This window comes from Astatotilapia calliptera, chromosome 20 (genome assembly GCF_900246225.1).
Source record: "Astatotilapia calliptera chromosome 20, fAstCal1.2, whole genome shotgun sequence".
Taxonomy (NCBI): Eukaryota; Metazoa; Chordata; class Actinopteri; order Cichliformes; family Cichlidae; genus Astatotilapia; species Astatotilapia calliptera.
Window position 1 is genome coordinate 9,164,328 of NC_039321.1, and position 22,051 is coordinate 9,186,378.

At 41.0% G+C, this 22,051-nt stretch overlaps 2 protein-coding genes across 3 annotated transcripts; both read left to right on the top strand.

Annotated features, from left to right (window-relative positions):
* Positions 1-105: 105 nt before the first annotated feature.
* Positions 106-2,880, top strand: LOC113013231 (glucose-induced degradation protein 8-B homolog). Its single transcript, XM_026153965.1, has 5 exons — positions 106-216; positions 576-705; positions 853-1,049; positions 1,149-1,346; positions 1,815-2,880. Exons 2-5 carry the CDS (start codon positions 588-590, stop codon positions 1,986-1,988), a joined length of 687 nt encoding a protein of 228 aa, XP_026009750.1. The 5' UTR covers positions 106-216; positions 576-587; the 3' UTR covers positions 1,989-2,880.
* A 3,557-nt stretch (positions 2,881-6,437) lies between these two features.
* slc17a9b (solute carrier family 17 member 9b) lies at positions 6,438-20,847 on the top strand. Of its 2 annotated transcripts, XM_026154489.1 has the most exons (13): positions 6,438-7,196; positions 9,937-10,134; positions 10,635-10,774; positions 12,143-12,242; positions 12,520-12,650; positions 12,770-12,866; positions 13,580-13,676; positions 15,127-15,214; positions 15,319-15,353; positions 15,524-15,639; positions 17,744-17,799; positions 17,878-17,907; positions 18,282-20,847. In XM_026154489.1, exons 1-13 carry the CDS (start codon positions 7,066-7,068, stop codon positions 18,458-18,460), a joined length of 1,398 nt encoding a protein of 465 aa, XP_026010274.1. In that variant the 5' UTR covers positions 6,438-7,065; the 3' UTR covers positions 18,461-20,847. The 2 variants fall into 2 exon arrangements, with proteins under 2 accessions (XP_026010274.1, XP_026010273.1); XM_026154488.1 differs by lacking the exon at positions 6,438-7,196 and having other exon boundaries at positions 9,507-10,134.
* The last annotated feature ends 1,204 nt before the right edge of the window (positions 20,848-22,051 follow it).

Here is a 22,051-nt window from a genome sequence, read left to right on the forward strand (position 1 = left end):
TCCTCTTCAAACCGCACTGAAAACGGTATGTTTTATGCACAATGGACTTTGTCACAGAGTGTGCATTTGCTGTGCTTCGGGTTTATTCTAGGGGGCAGCATTTTCTCTGCGGCACATTCTGCTACCGGAAATAAGGAAGACGAAGGAAGAAGAAGAAGAGGCTTACTCTCCGTTAGCTACCTAGCTACTGCTTGAAAGTAGCGACAAAATATTCAGGTATTGTGATAAAACTACCCATTATGTGGACATTATGTAGTATATAAATACTAATAGAATATAATTAAATATATTAAGGCTCGTCCTTGATGCGTTTATCCGAAGTATATGCTTTTAAAGGTGCAGGTTATCTTTGTTTTGATTCGTGTTGACGAAAGTCAGGCTTCAGTGTTGTGTTTTTCAGAGAAGGCCCAAACTATTGTTACGTAGAATTTCATATGTCATGTTGTCATGTTGCAGTCACACTGAAGGAATTACAGTTAGTTACATAAACCGTTAATACTACATAAGCCAATATTCTCGGTGTCTAAAATTATATCTTTTTAAATTGTAAACATAACCCCGATGCACTCCTGCAGGATCTTATCATAATGAGTTATGCAGAGAAGCCGGAGGATATAACAAGGGAGGAGTGGATGGAAAAACTCAACAATGTCCACATCCAGAGGGCTGATATGAACAGACTCATTATGAACTACCTGGTGACAGGTGAGGTATCTTTTTGTGGTTTTTGTTACAGAAAGTTGGGTTTCAGATGTCTATTCTTACAGACATCTGAAGCCAAGTACAGATGTGAGTGTGGATTTTGGGAGCGGATTTTTTCTTATGTATATATATTTTTTTCCTGTCCAACAGAGGGTTTTAAGGAGGCAGCAGAGAAGTTCAGGATGGAGTCTGGGATAGAGCCTAGTGTGGACTTGGACTCCTTAGATGAAAGAATTAAGATCAGAGAAATGATCTTGAAAGGACAGATCCAGGATGCTATCGCCCTAATCAACAGTCTGCACCCAGAGCTGTTGGACACAAATCGTTACCTCTACTTTCATCTCCAGGTGAGACATCTCAGCTTTGTACTTTAATAACTGCTTCTTGTTATGTATGCCTTGCTATTTTAACACCTGATTGCATCCATGGCTTTCTGGTTTTTGCAGCAGCAGCATCTTATTGAGCTGATTCGTTTGAGGGAGACTGAAGCTGCCCTTGAATTTGCTCAGTCTCAGCTGGCAGAGCAGGGGGAGGAGAGCCGAGAGTGTCTGACAGAGATGGAGCGAACGCTAGCCCTTTTGGCATTTGACAACCCAGAAGAGTCACCCTTTGGAGATCTGCTCAACATGATGCAGCGGCAAAAGGTAGAATCAGCACATTATAATTATTATACACACATTATAATTTTAAACTGATTTACTGTATAGGCAAAGTGTCCTTTAACTGATTGAAGGGAACATTCTAGCAGTTTTACATAAGAAGCCAATTTAAATTATCAGTACTACTCTCACCCAGTGAGCGTTTGTAAAGTTCAGTTCAATTCAGCTTTTTTTATGTCGTGCGAATTTACAACAGTCAATTCAGGGAATTTTATATTATTAGGTTTAAACCCAACAGTATTACAAAGATAACTCCAACAATCAGACAGTCCCTTATGAGCAGCAGCTAGTGATGGTGTGAGATAAAAACTCCCATCAACAGGAAGTGACCTTCATCCTGTGATGTCTGCTGTAGTTCTGAAGACAGATTTTTATAATCTGAGAACATCAAATGAAGTGATCTCATTTTCATACACAAGAAATTATTTTATATGTTGCTTTCTGTTTTTTTAGGTGTGGAGTGAAGTAAATCAGTGTGTACTAGACTATGAAAACAGAGAGTCGACACCCAAACTGGCCAAACTGCTGAAGTTGCTGCTGTGGGCTCAAAATGAGCTGGACCAGAAGAAGGTGAAATACCCCAAAATGACTGACCTCAGCAAGGGAACCATTGAAGACCCAAAATAAGGATCAAAGTGAAAAAAGTACCACAGCATCACAAGATGGACACATTTCCTTTATCTATTCATACCCCGCAACAAACTGACTCATATAGAGTACAACCTTTTCTTTTTGTAAGGGTTGCTTTTTGATACTTTATTAACTCAGAATGTGCAGGAAACTGGATGGCATTTTAAAATGACCTCTCACACTAAAGTGACGTGCAAGTATTTCACTTGGTATTCTAATTTACATATTTGTTTATATAAAATTAGTATACTTAAGTTACACTAGTTTTTCTGTCTTTTGGCAGGGAAAGTTGTTGGCATTGGAATGTGTGAATAAAGCCTAAATTAGGCTATCACTTTCTGTGTGTAACCACTTAGAGGAGGAAAAGTTTGATCAGGATAAATGGTTGGCTTAGTGTGCACTGCTTCAAATAAACATATATTCCATCCCTAGAAAAAAAAGTCTGCTCAGCTAAGCTGTTGGTCTTTCAGCTACTACTCTTGTGTGATGACAGTAGCCACAACTTGATACTTGGGGTGTTTGAAGCTACTGTTACCTTTTAAAGTTAAAATCTGCTTCAGATTTTATGCTGTATTGTTGCTTGAGGCATTATTAAAAAAAAGATGCCCACAAAGACTTTCAGACTAAATATAATATTAGCAATAGAGGGAAAATCTAGGAGATTACCGGAATGCCATCAAGTGTAAAGGCAGCCTCAGTTTCAGTGTTTTGAATACTGTTGATAATGTTTAAAGATGTGAATGGATAATGTGTCCGCAGACATGGAGGCACTTTTACAGATGGATTTATTTACATTTATGAAACCAGTCGCTGTTTTGCAAAATTTAATGTGCTTTTCTTTTTTTGCTGGGATATTATTTTGCAATAAAAGTGGGATTTTTAAACTGGGCAAGTGTTGAAAGACTTGGTGTGTTTCAATTCTAGAGACTTCAAACTGTAGAGGTAAAGAGCAATCAAGTATATTTAATTCCATTAAAATTCTGGTATATGACAGCTTACCAATTACATTAAACATTACCATGTTATACTGACTGTTACCAAACAAACAATATCATACTTTCACTTATAGGAATTCACTGAAAGAGACACAATGATGAATGACATGCTGTGAAACAAGTGTTCACTTTATTAACTCTAGAAAGTGTCCTGCCTGTGAATCATACTTATTACTGATGCATTCATGTATAGGTGATCTCTAATGAGAGTAGGGAGAGATGGAAGAGAGCCTGGAGTGGTGGAGGTATGTTCTGGAGTATAAGAAGCCAGATGGAGTACATGTGATTCCCGGCCGCGTCCTCAGGTCATGCGCGGCTCAGCTGGCTGGAGTGTTCACGCACATCTTCAACCTTTCCCTCTCTCTGTCTGTAGTCCCAGCCTGCTTCAAAATGGCCACCATCGTCCCTGTACCCAAATCCTCCACCATCTCCTCATTGAACGACTGGCGACCTGTAGCCCTGACCCCCATCGTAAGCAAATGCTTTGAGAAGCTGGTCAGGGACTTCATCTGCTCTGCACTACCCGACTCACTGGACCCTCTACAGTTTGCATACCGCCACAACAGGTCCACTGATGATGCCATAGCCCTGACACTACACACTGCCCTGTCACACCTGGAGAAGAGAGACACGTATGTGAGGATGCTGTTTGTAGATTACAGCTCAGCATTCAATACCATCGTTCCCTCGAAGCTGGACAGGAAACTGCAGGATCTAGGACTGAGCAGCTCCCTCTGCAGCTGGATCCTTAGCTTCCTGTCTGACAGACGCCAGGTGGTCAGACTGGGCAGCATCACCTCATCCCCCATCACACTGAACACTGGTGCTCCACAGGGGTGTGTACTGAGCCCTCTCCTGTACTCACTCTACACCTACGACTGCACAGCCACTAACAACTCCAACATCATTGTGAAGTTTGCGGACGACACTACAGTGGTGGGTCTTATCACCAACGGTGATGAGACGGCTTACAGGGAGGAGGTCAGCGCCCTGACCCACTGGTGTCAAGACAACCATCTCACCCTCAACGTCGCAAAGACAAAGGAGTTGATAGTGGACTAACGGAGGTGCAGAGAAGTACACACCCCCATCACCATCAACGGCGCTGCTGTGGAGAGAGTGAGCAGCTTCCGGTTCCTTGGAGTACATCTGGCTGAGGATCTTACGTGGTCAGTACACACAAACAAAACAGTGAAGAAGGCGCAGCAGCGCCTCTTCTTTCTCAGGAGACTGAAAAGATTCGGCATGAGCCCCCGCATCCTCAGGACCTTCTATCACTGTGCCATTGAGAGCATCCTCACTGGATGCATCACCACCTGGTATGGCAACAGCACCGCCTACAACTGCAAAGCTCTCCAGCGAGTAGTGCGGTGCTCTGAACGGATAATTGGAGGTGAGCTTCCCTCCCTCCAAGACATCTACAGGAAGCGCTGCCTGAGGAAAGCGGGGAGGATCATCAAGGACTCCAGTCACCCCAGCCATAAACTGTTCAGACTGCTTCCATCAGGAAGGAGGTTCTGCAGCATCCGGTCCCGTACCAGCAGACTGAGAGACAGCTTTTTCCACCAGGCCATCAGACTGCTGAACACGTCATAGACACCTCACCTCCACTACTGGAACTTTAACATTATGCACTCCATACTGTACAGTAATGCCACTGTTTTGCACATATTCAACTCTGTATATTTTATATATTTTATTGTTATTATTATTATTATTTTATTTATTTATTTTTTTTTACTATTTAATTTGTAAAAATGTGTATACACACACACACACACACACACACACACACACACACGTAGGAAAATATTTAGTATACACATCCAGAAATGCATACACTATTATATATTGTACATATATTTATTAGTTTCAGGTTGGCCATTCTTGTATTTTGCTCGTTTGTGTTGTTGTGTTTGCACATCTCTGTTGCTTGTGGGGCTCGCACACAAGAATTTCACTCGCATGTGCTGTACCAGTGTGCCTGCACATGTGATGTGACAATAAAAGTGATTTGATTTGATTTGATTTGATGTGAATGAATAGGAAAAAGATAAGTGGAAAGGTGAACATGCAAGGAGGAGATCTAGTGAGATGACATGAGTTTGAAAACCTGGGGTCTGTCATCCATAGCAACTAACAGTGCACAAGAAAGATGAAGAAGAAAGTGCAGGCAGGGTAGACTGGGTGAAAATGGTTGTCGGGGAATTTGTGACAGAAGGACAGCAGAAAGAGTGAAAGGGAAGGTTTATAAGATGACAGTGAGGCCTCTGCGTGTTTGTATGGATCCATGGTTTGGAGACAGTGGCACAGACAAAAAGACAGGAGGCAGACTGAAGCTATTAAGATTTGTATTGGGAGTGACAAGAATGGACAGGATTAGAAATGAGCATATCAAAGGGACAGCTTAGGTTAAGTGCTTTGGAAACAAAGATAAAGAGGCAAGGTTGTAATGGTTTAGACATGTGCAGAGGAGGGAAAATGGATGTGCCAGACAAAGATGTTGAATATGGAGATGCCAGACAGGAAAAAAAGAGGAAGAACACAGAGAAAATTCACTGATGTATTCAAAGGATTCAAATTCAAAGGATATTCAAAGGATTGGTGTAACAGAAGAGTAAGCTAAGCTAAGATAAGATAAGATAAGATAACCTTTATTAGTCCCACACGTGGGAAATTTGTTTTGTGATTGGATGAGATAGAGACAGACACTGCGGTGATATCTAAACGGTGACTAAATATGCAACTAAAAAAATCTTAAATTCTTAACTTGCCCCTGCGGGCAGTCTTTATCCTTCAAGCTTGGGTCTTTGCTGTTCCTGGAACTGCACTGTTCTGAACAGAGATCTACCAGTCTATCCACTCTACCAGTCTGGGGGTCACTGTTGGCTTCACCCTTCAAATCGCCGCTCTCAGCCCTTGGTATTTCTCAAGCTTCTGAGAATTCCTTCTACCTGATGTTACCATATATATATATATATATATATATATATATATATATATATATATATATATATATATGTATGTATGTATGTATGTATATATATATATGTATATATGTATGTATGTATGTATATATATATATATATATATATATATATATATATATGTATATATATATGTATATATATATATATGTATGTATGTATGTATGTATATATATATATATATATATATATGTATGTATGTATGTATACATACATATATATGTATGTATATATACATACATATATATATATATACATATATATATGTATGTATGTATGTATGTATGTGTGTGTGTGTGTGTGTGTGTGTGTGTGTGTGTGTGTGTAGGTGAAGTCTGCTGTTAATTTGTCCTCTTATTTTACTATCAAAAAGTTTGTTACTTTACACTGTTGCCGTACATTAATTCCCACCGGCAACCAGCATACATGCTGTGACGTGTTATGTAACAATTTCCTGCTAACTCAGTATAGCCGGGGGAGCATTTCAGCAACCTTCTAGGTACTGCGCATTTTGGTGCCCCAGCCCGACAGCTGCATCTCAGCACGGGGAGAATCACATCTTCATCCGGCAAGGACAGCTCACCGACAGAGCCCATCCTGGTTCTCCGCGGAGGCTCTGTTTCTACTTGCAGTACTGCATCGTCATCATCGCCGAGGGCCCGGAGTCACAGGCGTCTCTCTGACGTTTCAGATGATAAGGTAACGGATGAAGCAGCCGGGCTAAACCACTTCCTGATTAACCCTAGCGACGACAAGAAGAACTGCTGCGTGGCTGCTGGCTGGAGGAGGAGGCAGGGAAGAAAAACTGACACGTGGATTACTCCTCCTAGGGCATCAGGAAAAACAGACTGCCCCCCCTTCTAGCTCTGTTTCGAATACGGCGATCACCTCCTCTCTCTCTGTTAGTCCAGTTTTACAGGGTATGGAATTCACCGTCAGGATCCTATGATGTGATTTCGCGCATACTTTTAGGAGAAGATTTCCCCTTTTCACCCGAACGCTTACTTTTCTCACTGATCGACCGGAAAGGGAAGAAAGTGCAGTATACCCGGAGCGGTTGAGAAGAGGCTGCCGTCCGTCACCTCACGTTGAATGGCAGTTATTCAAAAACATGGCAAGACCTATAGTCAAGATTTGGTCTGTCACAAGGACAACCACCCGCCCGCCAAGATCGTCCCCGGGTGTCATAAGAAGTGGCCTGAACACACCACCAGCTGGTCAAGGTAACCGTTGGTAACACCAACTCATCGGGGCTCGTTTTAACCATGTTTTAACAACTCTACTAAATCAAACCCACCGCCTAAAAGGCTCACAGAGGCCATATGGAGGGGGGAGAGTTTTTAACTTTTAAATCGTTAATGACGCTTAATGCCTGCCGGTGTTCCAGATCAACTGGCGTTTAGATCAACTGGCGTTGGTCGAACAGATGTGTGGCAGTCTTGCGTTTCAGGAGCTCCTACCGACAAACCAGCAAAAAAACGCCAAATGTGTCATCTGTGACACTTGTGAGGTTGTCTCAAACACACTCCGTCAGTCTTGATGCTGTTGAACAACAAAATGTTTAAAATGTGGCGAGTTCACCTGGTGATATCCTCATGCGCGACTCGATCGCGAAAACAGCAAACAAGTAACACCACGCCGTTGTTGTTCACAGGACAGCAAGAGTAAACGATCGGGAGACTCTTGTCGTCGTTATCGTTCCACTCGCACGGTTTATTTCACCGAATTCAGCGTTTTTGCTCCACAACTAAAGCGAGCAGTTTGCTCTGTGCACCAACATGGAGTCGAGTCAACCAGCGCCACCTCTGGCCAAGTGCCACAGCCTACAGCCAGATCAACTGGTGACACACATCTGCAGCACGTTTGAATTCGTGTCATGCACATTTGTACCTTTCAATTGTGTCTGTTTGTGCGTCATGCAAATAAACCTTTGAAATGATATCATGTATTTATTATCAGCCTACATTTGTACAAAATGCCAAATGACATACACATAAGAATCACCATCCTGATATCAACACTTTTGCCCATAAGAAAAATGTCGTGAACAAATATATGACACACCAATATTTCACCAGTGTTGTAACTCACATGTCGCCAGCATAGTCTGCCTGTGTCCCCCCTCTGCAAACGCACATTTCAGAGTTGGATGTGATATACAGTCTGCATAAGTGTGGTCAATCCCATAACGATCCGTAAGGGGATGGCAGCTACGCTGAATGTACAGCAGTCACACAGTGATCAGCAATAAACAGTCCCCAAAACTTGCATATAATCCCCAATGTGGAGCCCATCTACTGACTACCACATAGCAGCTGGACCAGTCCCCAATGCAGGTCAGTCCACTGCTGCCACCTGTGGCCAAGTACCATAGCCTACCACTAGATTAACTTGTGACACACATCTGCACCTGCTGCTATGATCACATTGAGTAAAGGCTGAGTGGCTGCACTCACACGTGGTGCATCTAAATCTACCCACAAATATGTTGAAACATGCAATGCCAGCAATGTGGATTGTCAACACTACAAACAATCAGTAAGCAAAGACAACAGGGATCATTTGTTTCTGTTTATTTAGCACCCACAACATTTGTAGTCGCCTTCTGCACAGGGGAAGTCCACACACACCGTGTGGTACCACTTTCCACAGAAGGTGCAATCTGCAAGATTGAATGTGATTGTCAGGGTCATTGTCTGACTGTTTATTACTAATCACTGTGTAACTGCTGTACATTCACAGTAACTGCCATCTCCTTATAAATGTTTATTAGATTGACCACACTTATGCAGACTGTATATCACATCCAACTCTGAAATGTGCGTTTGCAGAGGGGGGACACAGGCAGACTATGCTGGCGACATGTGAGTTACAACACTGGTGAAATATTGGTGTGTCATATATTTGTTCACGACATTTTTCTTATGGGCAAAAGTGTTGATATCAGGATGGTGATTCTTATGTGTATGTCATTTGGCATTTTGTACAAATGTAGGCTGATAATAAATACATGATATCATTTCAAAGGTTTATTTGCATGACGCACAAACAGACACAATTGAAAGGTACAAATGTGCATGACACGAATTCAAACGTGCTGCAGATGTGTGTCACCAGTTGATCTGGCTGTAGGCTGTGGCACTTGGCCAGAGGTGGCGCTGGTTGACTCGACTCCATGTTGGTGCACAGAGCAAACTGCTCGCTTTAGTTGTGGAGCAAAAACGCTGAATTCGGTGAAATAAACCGTGCGAGTGGAACGATAACGACGACAAGGGTCTCCCGATCGTTTACTCTTGCTGTCCTGTGAACAACAACGGCGTGGTGTTACTTGTTTGCTGTTTTCGCGATCGCGTCGCGCATGAGGATATCACCAGGTAAACTCGCCACATTTTTAAACATTTTGTTGTTCAACAGCATCAAGACTGACGGAGTGTGTTTGAGACAACCTCACAAGTGTCACAGGTGACACATTTGGCGTTTTTTTGCTGGTTTGTCGGTAGGAGCTCCTGAAACGCAAGACTGCCACACATCTGTTCAACCAACGCCAGTTGATCTAAACGCCAGTTGATCTGGAACACCGGTCCTCTCAGGGTTTCTGAAGTGCTGTATCTGGTGGTGACACGTATCTTTTCTGGCCTTTCATGGCTCAGTGTTTTTATGCAGTGCTGTTTTGGCTAAAAAGAAGGAAATAACAGTGCTGCCTTTATGAAAAGACTGCCATGAACTATTATAAAGTTATGATGTACATTTTGAATACTAGTATCTTATGTATAAATCTAACCAAACCATGTTAGAACCCATCACCACTAACCCCTGTTGAATGCCCTACAGGTTGGACTTGCTTCCGCCACATACTGTAGATAAGACAGCCCCTACGAACTGGTCTAACAAGGCCAAAGTTTGTCCCCAGCTGTTGGGGGATGTGCAGCCAAATTCAAATTGTTCTGCTCTCCTCCGGTGCAGGCCTGTGGCAAGGATATGGACAGTGGTGCTGCTGCTGGGGACGTGCCTCCTGTACTGCGCCCGTGTGGCGATGCCCATCTGTGCCGTCAGCATGGCAGAGCAGTTCGGCTGGAGCAAGAGGGAGTCCGGCATGGTACTGGGCAGCTTCTTTTGGGGCTACTGCTTCACTCAGGTGTTCGGAGGCTACGTGAGTGACCGGTAAGAAACCGCATGCTCTATAAGTTGGTAGGCTCTGGGTTTATGATTGAAAATCATCTTGAGTCTACAGAACTCTGAAGCGGGTCTTCAATTGGCATCTGTTCTAGTTTTAGAGTTGTAATTAAAATCAAGTCGCTTTATGTTGAACCGTGCTGGCACTGACGTAAGCAGCCCAGTGGTGTTTGCTCAGTCTACAGAGCGAGATGTTTGCCCTGTAATGTCATGTTAAGTCACAGTGTCATTAACAGATAAGCTGCATGGGTGTCTGCACAGTATTTTTTTTCCCCACTCTAGAAACTGTTAACAGTCCAAAATACTTGATCTAAATGCTCACCTTATTTAGATCAAATATTCTCTATGATTATATTTTCAGCCAAAGTTATCCAAAAGATTAAAACCTCTCAATGTGTTCTTCCAAGCTGATATCTTAGAAGTCAAAAGTTGATATCTTAGTAGGCCAAAGTTAAAGCTAATGCAACCCATCTGTGCTCTGTTCACAGTGTGGGAGGTGAGAAGGTCCTCCTGCTGTCTGCAGCAGCCTGGGGTTCAATGACAGCTTTCACCCCAATCCTGGCCCACTTCTGCTCCCAGCCGATCCTCTCTATGACACTAGCTCGCTTCCTCATGGGCCTACTGCAAGGTGAGATTAGCGGTGTGCAAGATGAATCACCACTTGAGATTACATTAGTGAGGTGTAAGATCCAGGTAATGAAAAAGGTCTCGGACAGTACTCCCATCGGTCGCAGTTTCGGGTTCCCGATAACTGCCAGACTTATTTGCATCTGTAATTGCTGTTTTTCAGTCGTATGTCCCTGCCAAAAAGTCATGCTTCCGTTTAAATGGACTCACATTGTGAAGACTTCTGAAATACAGTGTTGAGTGAGGGCCAGAAGTTTTTTGATTATTTTTCAGACCTTTAACATGCAAATGTGCAAATCTTTGACCTTTTGAATATAAAATGTCACCACTCCCCCCCCCCCCCCCCCCCCCCCTAACGTTTTTGTAATTTTCTATTCTATCTATGGCCTTATGTGACCTTGAAACATTTTTAAGCCCAAGAAGACGTTCGTGCCAAACCTGAAGACACAAAATTTCCTTTAGGGTTACTTGAGATATCATCTTCACAACAACTGAAGAGACAACAAAGCGATGTGAGGTCAGAGTGACTTTCTTTGAGTCCAAGTGAATGTTTGCCCCAGATTTGGTGAGATTTTCTCAGTGTGCTCTAAAGATATTGTGCACAAGAACAGTAGGGATGGGCAATCAGACATTATTCATCTGACCACAACTGCTGCTGCCTTTAATGCCTCAAGAACATTTGCCAGTAAATGATCTTTCATTTATTATTTGTGGCATTTCTTACAAAATTCTGTTTACAATGCATCTGCTTACTGTCTGCATCAGGGAAGTCGAAATAATCTATCTGACCCACATGAACTCGTGCAGACACTTGTTAAAGTCCTTGTTGGTTCATGTTTGCGGACGTTTGTCTTGTGTTTAATGATTCAATTTGTCAGTCACACTTACAAGGAATGTGACTTGAACGTGTCCACTGCAGAGACAACAAAGAAATGCTAAAAACACCCTTGCACTAGCTAGTCTTTTAATGTTAAAAATGTGGGATCCCAGGAATCCAAGATCTTTGAGTATCCTACATTCATCATGGCTACTTTTTATATAGAAAACAAATAATAATTCTCATATTTGTTGAGCAATCAAGACATATTTACCTCTGCTGGTGGGATGTTCGATTTGTCAAACAGACATCTGTACTTTGCTTTGTTTGGCTTTAGAACAGCGATTAAGTTTAGTCATTTAAAAGTGTCCTTAAATTGATTTGACTGCATTGTTTTATTTCAAATAACCCAGCACAGTATCATATGTACTACTCTGTTTCTATTTTCTGTCACATTTTTATGTTTGTCTTATTAGACAATAATGTGTAACGTTCTTCCGCTGAACCTTAAGCCCTTCTAAAATTTGGTTATGCTTTGTGTTTTCATGTCAGGAGTTCATTACCCCTCTCTTGCAAGTCTGTGCTCACAAAAGGTGGTGGAAAGTGAAAGAGGCTTCCTCATGAGCACCGTGGGTAGTGGCTCCTATCTGGGGTGAGTCAAGTGTTATGCAATAACTGGGTAGTAGTGAGAAAAGGCTGAGTGTTCCTTCTTAGTTCATTATTGGGTGTTTTTATTGCAAAACAAGAAGTTTTTTTGTGCTTTTATTGATTTTAATAGCAGTTACTATTACATATGGTGATTTTATTGTTTCTGTAAAATTGTATAAGGAAATTTCACAATAAAATTCTGTCATACTAATCACATGCGGAAATGTCTTTTTACAGGGTTGTGTTTTAACTTGTCATGTTGTTGTGGTTTTATTTCCCAGCACTCTGGTAATTGGGGGGGCAGGCTCCCTCATGTTGGACCTTTACGGCTGGCAGAGTGTTTTTTATGTTTCTGGACTCCTTTCAGTCCTGTGGGCCTACTGCATGTGGAAATATCTACTCAAAGGAGAAGGCAAGTGATGCTTCAGCTGTGTCAGTAGTTTCTGTGCTGTCTCTTATCTTGTACCTGCTCAGCTGGAGTCAGCATCTTCTTCTGTGCTCATGTTCCTGTATTTTATCTGTGTTTTGTAGGGCCTATAATCACCCTGGAGTCCCTGGGCAGCAGTGGAGCCCAGTCCAAACTGACCAAAAGACATTGGTTACGGCTCTTAAAACAACCTGCTGTCTGGTGAGATAAAGCCTGTGTTTATTTATGAGGGTGTGACTTTATGTGCAATTGCACCTATAATTTTTGCACACATATTTTATGCTCTGTGCACATGTGCAGTACTGCATGCTTGTTTTCATATTCAGATGGATAAGCAGCAATAATCTTGCCTGTGTGCCTTCAGGTTCTGATGTAATGCTTCGGCTGATTTACTGCAACCTCAAAATTTCAGAATACTAATTGTAACCATTGCATGTGTGTTGAGCTAGAAGAAAAAAAATAGGTGGAGGAATGTGGAAATATGTAAAATATCTTATTATTGGATTTATGTTGGTGTTCCTCAACTGTCTGAATCATGTCTCTGAGGTCTTTTCCTTCCAGTCCCTCCCTATGACCTAGATATTTATACACTGTAATACACCTGATGTGCTCCATTTTCAGTGACACAGAGTACATGTGTGGTCTTAATTGATCTGATCCCTGTTGACACCTCCACATATTACATGGTAGTTTAGGCTTGTAAGTATTACTATGCTGTTGACTCACTTTAACATAATGCATCATACCTTCATAGAGGTATCGGTTAATAACAAATAGCACAGATACAAACCTTTGTCTAATAGGAAAAACAGTATCTAAGTCAATGTGTCATTGTGTGCTAAAAAACCCAGAGCGAGTAGTTGTGTAATTATAATGGGCTCACTGAGACTTGTTTTTCTTCATTCAATAACCAGTGCTGTAATAGTGACGCACCTCTGCACGGCGAGCACCTTCTTTACTCTTTTGTCATGGCTGCCAACATTCTTTAAAGACACATTCCCCGATGCCAAGGTAACTATTTTCTCATGACTCCTTTGATTATTAGAGAAACCAATCAATAAAAAAAGGGCTTAAGGGATAAAAATATGAAATACTGCACCTTTATTTACTAGACTTAGAGTCTACAGCCATGTGAGTGACTTTGTGAAAGTAGAATTAGATATAAAGGCGCTTTGAACTATGTTCTAAGTTTTGCAGTTATATAAATCAAAACTCTGAATAGGTTAAAATTTTGACCAAATGGTGGCGCTTGAGGAAAAGTCAAGGAAAAATGCACTCTTTTGTAAACTCCTGTTTTGAAGCTTTGATTTTAGAATTTTGGCCATCACCATCCTGGTTTCATGGAACCAGAAGTGACCACTTAAATGACACTGTGGAGGATTCATAGACTGCATTGCACAGACACAGATATCTGCTGAATAACATACGAATAAAATACTACAGTTTGACTCTTTAGAATTCACATATAGGCTGTAGGAAAAAATAACCAGCAAAAATGGTGCCAGCAATATTATATGTCAGGTAGTTGCATTAAACAGGCTCCAAAAGGCACAAGTAACACAAGTGCAATTGAGTCATCTGGTTCAGTGACTCAAATTAGCTGAGGTGAACTAGCTTTGGACATCTTATTCTGCATCTTTTAAGACTTAATGAAATTTAAGAAGGAGATTACAAGAAAGGATGAAAAATAAAATCAACCTCCCAGAACTGTTATGGAAGTAGATATTAGGTGGGGGGTTTTTTTGGCCAAAACCTCCTTTTTTGTACTAGGCTGCAAACATGTTTACTTATGGTACAATGTTGAGCATTTTAACTTGAAAATCTGTCTGACCAAGCAGCTGGAAAAATTACAAGAACTATAGTTCCTGGAGGGGCCACTTGAGCCTGGCTGCAAAACAGAGGCAATCTCCATAGATTTGCATGCTAAAATGTCCAAATTAACAAACACCACTGCAAAGCATGTTTACAACCTAGCACAAAAATGGCCCAAATTCATAACAGCTCTACAATTGGTGGGTTTTCTTGTTGTTTTAACTCGTGGTTTTTCTAAGATTTTTAGCTGTGGCCACTTTGATTGCCAGATTTGGTGATGTAGGCAGCTGGTTTGTCAGGTATATTTGTATTTAACATACTTGAAGAACAAGTATATTTAGCACCCTGCCATATTTCCTAAACATGGGTTCCTCTGGTTCCTTAAAAGCATGACAGTGACTAAAATGCTATTGCTTAGGCTTTAAAATGCAGTCAAGAAACCACTGGGTTTCTACATCCATCTTCTAAAAATAATTTTTAAGACTCGTCGACTTTTTAAAGCAACATTAAGTCACAGTTATTTGTCATTAATTGTTAGGATCATCATCACTGAGACAGGTCACTAAAACAGCACATGTCCTTGATACACTACACGAAGCTGGCTGCTGTATGTGGTCAAATAAAGCCCAAAAATATTTTATCTTTCCAGGGCTGGGTGTTCAATGTCATTCCTTGGTTAGTGGCCATACCGTCATCCCTCTTTAGTGGCTGTCTCTCTGACCACCTCATCAGTCAAGGTAAACAATAGGAGAAATAAACTGTACATCAGTATTATTTTAAATGTTTAGTGCACTGATATCGTTACATTGGACTTCCCTAATCTCTCTTCTGAATCCCTCAGGCTTCGATACAGCATCAGTGAGGAAGTTGATGCAGGTACGATATTTCTCAGTTGTTCAGTTATTCTGTTGTATGTTGCATGTTTAGTGTGATTCTTCTTCCCAGTACAAAGTGCATGACTGTCCTGTTTACACTGCTTATGTAATGAATTATGTACAATTGTGTTTGATGTGGGGTTTTTTAATGTGTCCATCCCTCTGTGTTAGTTTTTCTCCATGGGTGTGTCCAGTGTGTTTACCCTTCTTCTGTGTGGCACAACTACCTTCCCCTGGGCTGTAGCATTTGTGTCTGCCACCATGGGCCTCACCACCTTCAGTCACAGGTACTGCCACCCATTGTTTCCTCACACTCTGTAGCTGTATTCACACTTATGCTGCAGCCCTGAACTTTTCTAAACATTACCTGACAGAGGTGCTTATGAGAACACATTGATCCCACGTGACTGGATCAAATATTAAATGGTCTTTAACCTGCTTGTTCCTTAGTAAGAAATGTTTTTCCCCATTGTGGGTATTTGTGCAGATGTGAGGTTAGCTTTACATGTGAATGTGGTGTTTCCTGAGAGATTGTTTTGTGTTTTGTTCACTCAAACTTGATGATACAATTTCAGAATATTACCCTTATTTGCATAGCTGCTTAGAAATTAAATGTTAAATATTTCACCACTCCGCCCCCCAGTGTACAACTTTGTATTTGAAAAAGTCTTAAATCATGCTGCTTGGCTCAGGCATAACCAAGGAAGACTTGGCAGATCTCAGCTTTTATTAGGCATGCAGTTTGTCTAGTTGTCATTGTATCGGATCAGTGTCTGTAAGCATTTATGTTTTAACCACTTTACCTAGTAGTGCCTTATTACATTTGGTTTGTCTTGGAATTCGTCATCCCAGCTACTAACAGGGCATAAACATCGGCTTTAATTATAATAAGTTAAAATAACTTCCAAAGTAAATACTGCATTTTTTTTAAAGAATGCATCAATGCATGTTTGGTGTGCTAATAAGTATGCAAGCCAACTTGGGTTTATGGTAATGAAGGTACAGCCGCTACAATGGTATGATTCATTGATGTGTATTTAATAACTTGTGAACAACACTGGAGCTCTTTGGCACAGAGGAACATTTTAAAAAAGAGTGACTAAAGAAAAGGATAAAAAAGAATAAGAAAACAATGATCAGTTCTTTGGTGGTTTGGGGCTTTTAAGGGATTTGTTCAAAGCAATAAGATATCAAAAATATCCATCCATCCATTCGCTTTCGCTTCTCCTTTTCAGGGTCGCGGGGGGGGGGGGAGCCTATCCCAGCTGTCATAGGGCGAGAGGCGGGGTACACCCTGGACAGGTCGCCAGTCTGTCGCAGGGCCAACACACAGGGACAGACAACCATTCGCACTCACATTCACTCGCACATTCACACCTAGTGGCAATTTGGATTTTCCAATTACCGGTAACCTATCCTCACAAGCTGCATGTCTTTGGACGGTGGGAGGAAGCCGGAGTACCCGGAGGGAACCCACGCAAACACGGGGAGAACATGCAAACTCCACACAGAAAGACCCCGGCCTGATGTTGGAATTGAACTCAGGACCTTCTTGCTGTGCGGCAACAGTGCTAACCCTATCAAAAATATATCTAAAAATAATCAGATATCCTTTAAATGAAATTGTGAGTGCACTTCTTTTAGTGTATTCAGTTGCATACTGAAAGGGGAAGCTTGAGGAACAATGACCATGGTAACCATCAATGACTTTGCATCTGTTCATTAGCAGCCTTTTACCAGCCATGTGGTTTTTCTGTTTGATAAAATAGTGTTTATGTGCTTAAAGAAAAAAAAGTTTCCTTCCTTGTTACTAAAGCTGATTCTGAAGTATGATTTCACTAACTCAGAAGGTACAGCAACCGTGGCAGTTGGTCTTGAATCAACTGTAATCTCCACATTTTGATTTTTTTCTTGAAATTCTAACTTTATTCTCAAAACAATCATCAATATAGATTTTTTTTAACTGTGGCCCTAATACTACATTTTATACATATTTGAATGGTGTAAATAAAAAGTATAAGTTATATACATATATTACCTCGTAGTAATAATCAGTAAATTTAATGATTATGATGTGGACAATAAATGTATTTCATTTTGTTTTTATGTGGCTCCATTAATGATATTTCGAACTCACTAAAGAAAATCTATTCTTCACTCTGGTTCCAGCCTTGATGACTAAAAGAGAGTGGAATTGATATAGATATGTTTACAATAAACCAGTAAATATGCATTCAGCAGTAGCCCATACAGACACAGATTTTCTCTCCATCTGTTTTTTTATGGGAAAAAATGCCATTCAGAGTTAGGCTTATACTCTGTTGCGGTTTGGGATGTATTTAGAGTCATTTCTGAAGTTCAAATTGACAATGACATGTTTTTCTGTTGCAGTGGTGTTTCTGTAAATGTTCAAGATCTTGCTCCGTCCTGTGCTGGCGCTTTATTTGGTAAGTTCTAAAAATGTGTTTTAGAACAATGGCAAAATGTCACACCTTACGAGTAATTACTGTACATTTCTTTTCCAGGCGTTATGAATACATGCGGTGCTTTCTCAGGTGAGTTTGTATTAATTAAAAAAATATCTACATGTCATTAATCTTTTACCAGTAGTTGCTTCCATGCTTTTAAGTGAAATCATTGATTCACTTCTCTAAATTCAAACTTTGAGGTGATGTGCTGAATGTCAGTCCCGCTTGTCTCTTTGTCCCATTCATATTTCATCAAGGGACCATGATGAAGTTTGTGTCAGATGAATAATACAGGGATGAGGAGATGACAGTTAGTGGTCCTGTGAGGGACACAGAAAAGATTGACATTTTCTCTGTAGAAATTTAGATGTGGGACAAATTGAATAGTTTTGCCACTTGCACATGTTGTTACCCTCTTTGTGCTGCTTTGCTATTTATAGCTACTCTGTGTTCCTGTGCAGGGGTCTTAATGGTGTACTTCTCGGGGTATCTCATTGAGGCGACAGGCTCATGGGCTTCTGTGTTTGCCCTCATCACCACGGTCAACTTGCTTGGCCTCTGTACCTTCCTGGCATTCGCTGAGGCACGCCGGGTTGACATTGACTCTACTAAGTTCCGCCACCACAACATACACATCTAAATCGTCAGTTATTGGAGGGACCTGAATGTGACCTCGGGCAACCAGCAGCTGCGATATTATCCAGCGCATAGATGGAACTGCACACAACAATTATGAAAAGTTTGATTGGCTCTGTGGTTGTTTGACTGCAACAGCAGCACACAGCAGAGCCTGCACAATGTTACTGAAAAGTCTTGTCGGGCTTTAACCTTGGATCCTGGAAAGAAGACAACTGTGTTAAAGGGTGCTGTGCTAGTTAAAGAAGAACGTGGAAGTAGGAAAGACTACACTACCTCCAGGCTCCATGGAAAATAGTTTACACTTAACATGTGTACAAACTGTGTTACTTAGGAACAAGAAAATCAAACAGATTGTTAACTGAAAGCCATAGCCCACTGCTCTGCTGTGTTTGTGCCGAAGGAGCTGTGAGAGTGATGGATGTGTCACTCTCCGGAGTGAGAGCTGTGACAGACCGAGGTGGTTTGTTTTTGCCCTGCAGGGATGGGTTAGGCGGCGTGGATAACACAGGGAGAGTCCAGCCTCTCATACCTGAAGTCTTTTATTAGTACGCCTCACTCAGCCGTCACTGAGAGATCTGAGTGACACCTCATTACCCAGCCACTAATTACTTTAAAGGCGGTTTAATGTCCTATACAATTTACCTTCTGTGGTTCGAATCACCAAGAGCTTTATGGCAGCAAGGCTTTGCCTAGGCGCTCTCGCTGATCGTTGTCTCCAAGGGTTTGTTTTAAGTTGAAAGACCAAAGGTTATTAATTAATTTAAATAATTGTATTTTCATTATTTGTAATTGCATGGAATAGAAATACCTCACCTAACTGCTTTGAGTAATTTTATATTTATATGGATAGAGTTTGAAAGACTTTCTTTTTTTAAATTGTGTTAAATAGACAACAAATATATCTAAATAATCACCAGTGTGATATCATAATAATGTAAAAACAACACATGCAGACAACACGATTCTTCAAGAAGAAACCTTTTTAGGTTGCATTATTATCATCGCACTTAATACCTTTGTTACTTAGGCACTAGACAGGAAGTGATATCAGTATTTGAGAGGGCATCCATTAACTTTTCATGATAGATAGTGCTAGCTGTCACTAAGGCAGTTTGAAATAGTCTCCAAGTTACACAGTGACGTTATGAATGTTAGGGGACAGGCGAGATAATGATAAATTATCGGATTCAGTACAATCGAACTGGAAACCTATGTAGCAACGTAAAACTAGCTGCATAACTCCGTCTGAAGGTTTAGGTAAATGTAATGTTTATCTTTGGCGTTCACAGTTTTACAAGTTCTGTTTTCATGTTAGGTCCAGATGCTTATTTGATACCTTAAATCTATGCATTTATTGTTTCGTGCCTCAGTTGAGCAACAAGAAAACTGCAAGACATGCACCTTCGTGGTAACAAAGTGTCAAGTGCTGATTGCTGTACATTGCTGATAGTTGCCTTATTTGTTGGATTTTTGTTGCCTCTTTGTCTTTTGTTACTGTTATTGGCATACAACTCCACATTGGCTTATATTTTCTAGGATTTTATTCCATGTATACTTGGAGGTGTAACATGAAGTGCATTTCTGATGTTGGCATTGTCACTTGTTACAAAAAAGAATGAAGTCATTGGATTTATTTAAAGCGCAGCTCTCCGTCTTTCAGAGTAAAAAAAAAAAAAGAACATTTCTTTACCTATTTATTTTTGTGTTTGGTAGAAAAACATAATCCTAAGTAGCTATAAATTATGATTACCTTTTTAAAAACTCTTATCTAAAATCGAGTATCTTTCCCCAAATCTCTTAAAATTCTGTTCCAACACTATGTTTTTAGTGTGGCCGTACACAGAGTGTGTTTTGCTTGGGTGTATCGATATCCACGTATTGGTATTGTTCCGGGATCATCATAATTAATGTTCGTTAGGGTGTGATTTTGGGCTAGGGTTAGTGTTACTGGCTATAGTTATGGTTATGAGCTTGTGATGACATCACAACATAGGTTTTGATGATCCAACAACAACACAAATGCGGGGACATCAGATCATGCTTGTGTTTGTGTCTTACATAAGACTACTGTACAAAATAATCCCTCTTCAACAGTTTTTTTTTTTTCTTATGCTGGATCTCACAGTTGCTTGCACTGCACTATTCACAAATGCCCACATGCCTCTTTTTTTTGTTATGTTCACATCTTGAAAATGTAAACCTTTTACATTATAAATAGTTTTCGCCAACATATCTTACTACAGGTTGCTGAAAGCCTTCTGTCAAATAGTTTTTGATAACCTGTAATGTACACGTTAGATAAAATAAAATGCAGAATTCTAATGTGTTTCAGATATACTGTATTTAAAAGCTCTTGAGTTTGAATAAAAAAATATATATTTTTGTCAACTATTTTGAGTTTCTTCAATATGTTGCACAGAGAAAATACTGCGTGTATTTTCTCTGCATCTCCACAGAGAGGCAGTGCAGCATCAGTAATGAGGCGAGCACATGGCGTGCTTCCCAATCTCCAGATACTCCACAGTTCCTGTTATGTATAAAGGGGTCCTCCTGTTTAACAGCATACCCATGAAGTTTTCATGAATGTCGATTTGCAGCAAATATCGCCAGCTTCTGCACGAAAGAGCCTTTTCATACACAAAGCGTTCAAGCTTTTCAGGAACCATAAAGGTTTGTCCTGGGAACCTTTTATTTGGACTCCATTATTTAGACCAGTCCAAAGCAGGTTCCACCGCAGGTTCGTCGTGTTCACACTACCGGCCACACTACAGCCCCGGATCCCGAGTCCAGGCCAGCAGTACTTATGTGGTGGCACCATATGGCAGGATGCTGTGTGCCATGTTGGCTAGCTGGCACTACCCACGTGCGAATGGCCAGACGCTAGTCACTCCCCCTCATGGGACCGAATGGCTCGGGTTGCTATGGAGACGGATGGCTTGTGGCTGCCGCGTGGCGATGAAAAGAAAAAAAAAAAGGAGGGGTCACAAGTGAGTGAAAGTAACAAGTCAGATAAAAGTCAGAGGAGCGGAGCGGGTTGGCAGTGAATCTAGCTTTTTGATGTACAGTTCATATAAAAAAAGAAAACACGTCGGTGTTAAAGAGATGGCCAGTCACTTATTGGAGTGCTCTCACTGACACAAAATGGTGTTGTAAAAGCAGACATAATCATGATGAGTGGCCCACTATTTAATTAGCAGAGATGAAACACTGAGGGGAGAGTAGAGGAGAGAGGGGGAGATAAACCCTCCCCACCTCCTCTCTACTTGTTGGCTGGTAGGAGTAACCCAGTAAATGCAGGGCCCATCAGAGAGCCAGAGATACATGTAAATGAAATAGCCCCATTAATTAGTAATTAACATCAAGTTAATGACATTTCACTGTGTCGCCATCTCATCCTATGTCCTTCCTCTGTGGTGGAGGGGTTGTCTCTCGGGTCCCTGATCTGAATGCTAATTAGTGAAAAGCTAAAATGCTATATAGGACTACCTAATAATATAGAGGCCCAGTTTAAGACTGGTCATTGTTAGGGAGGATTAATCACTTTGTGGCAATAGATCAGGAGGCTTTACAAGTCTCCCACTCCTTAGAGGGC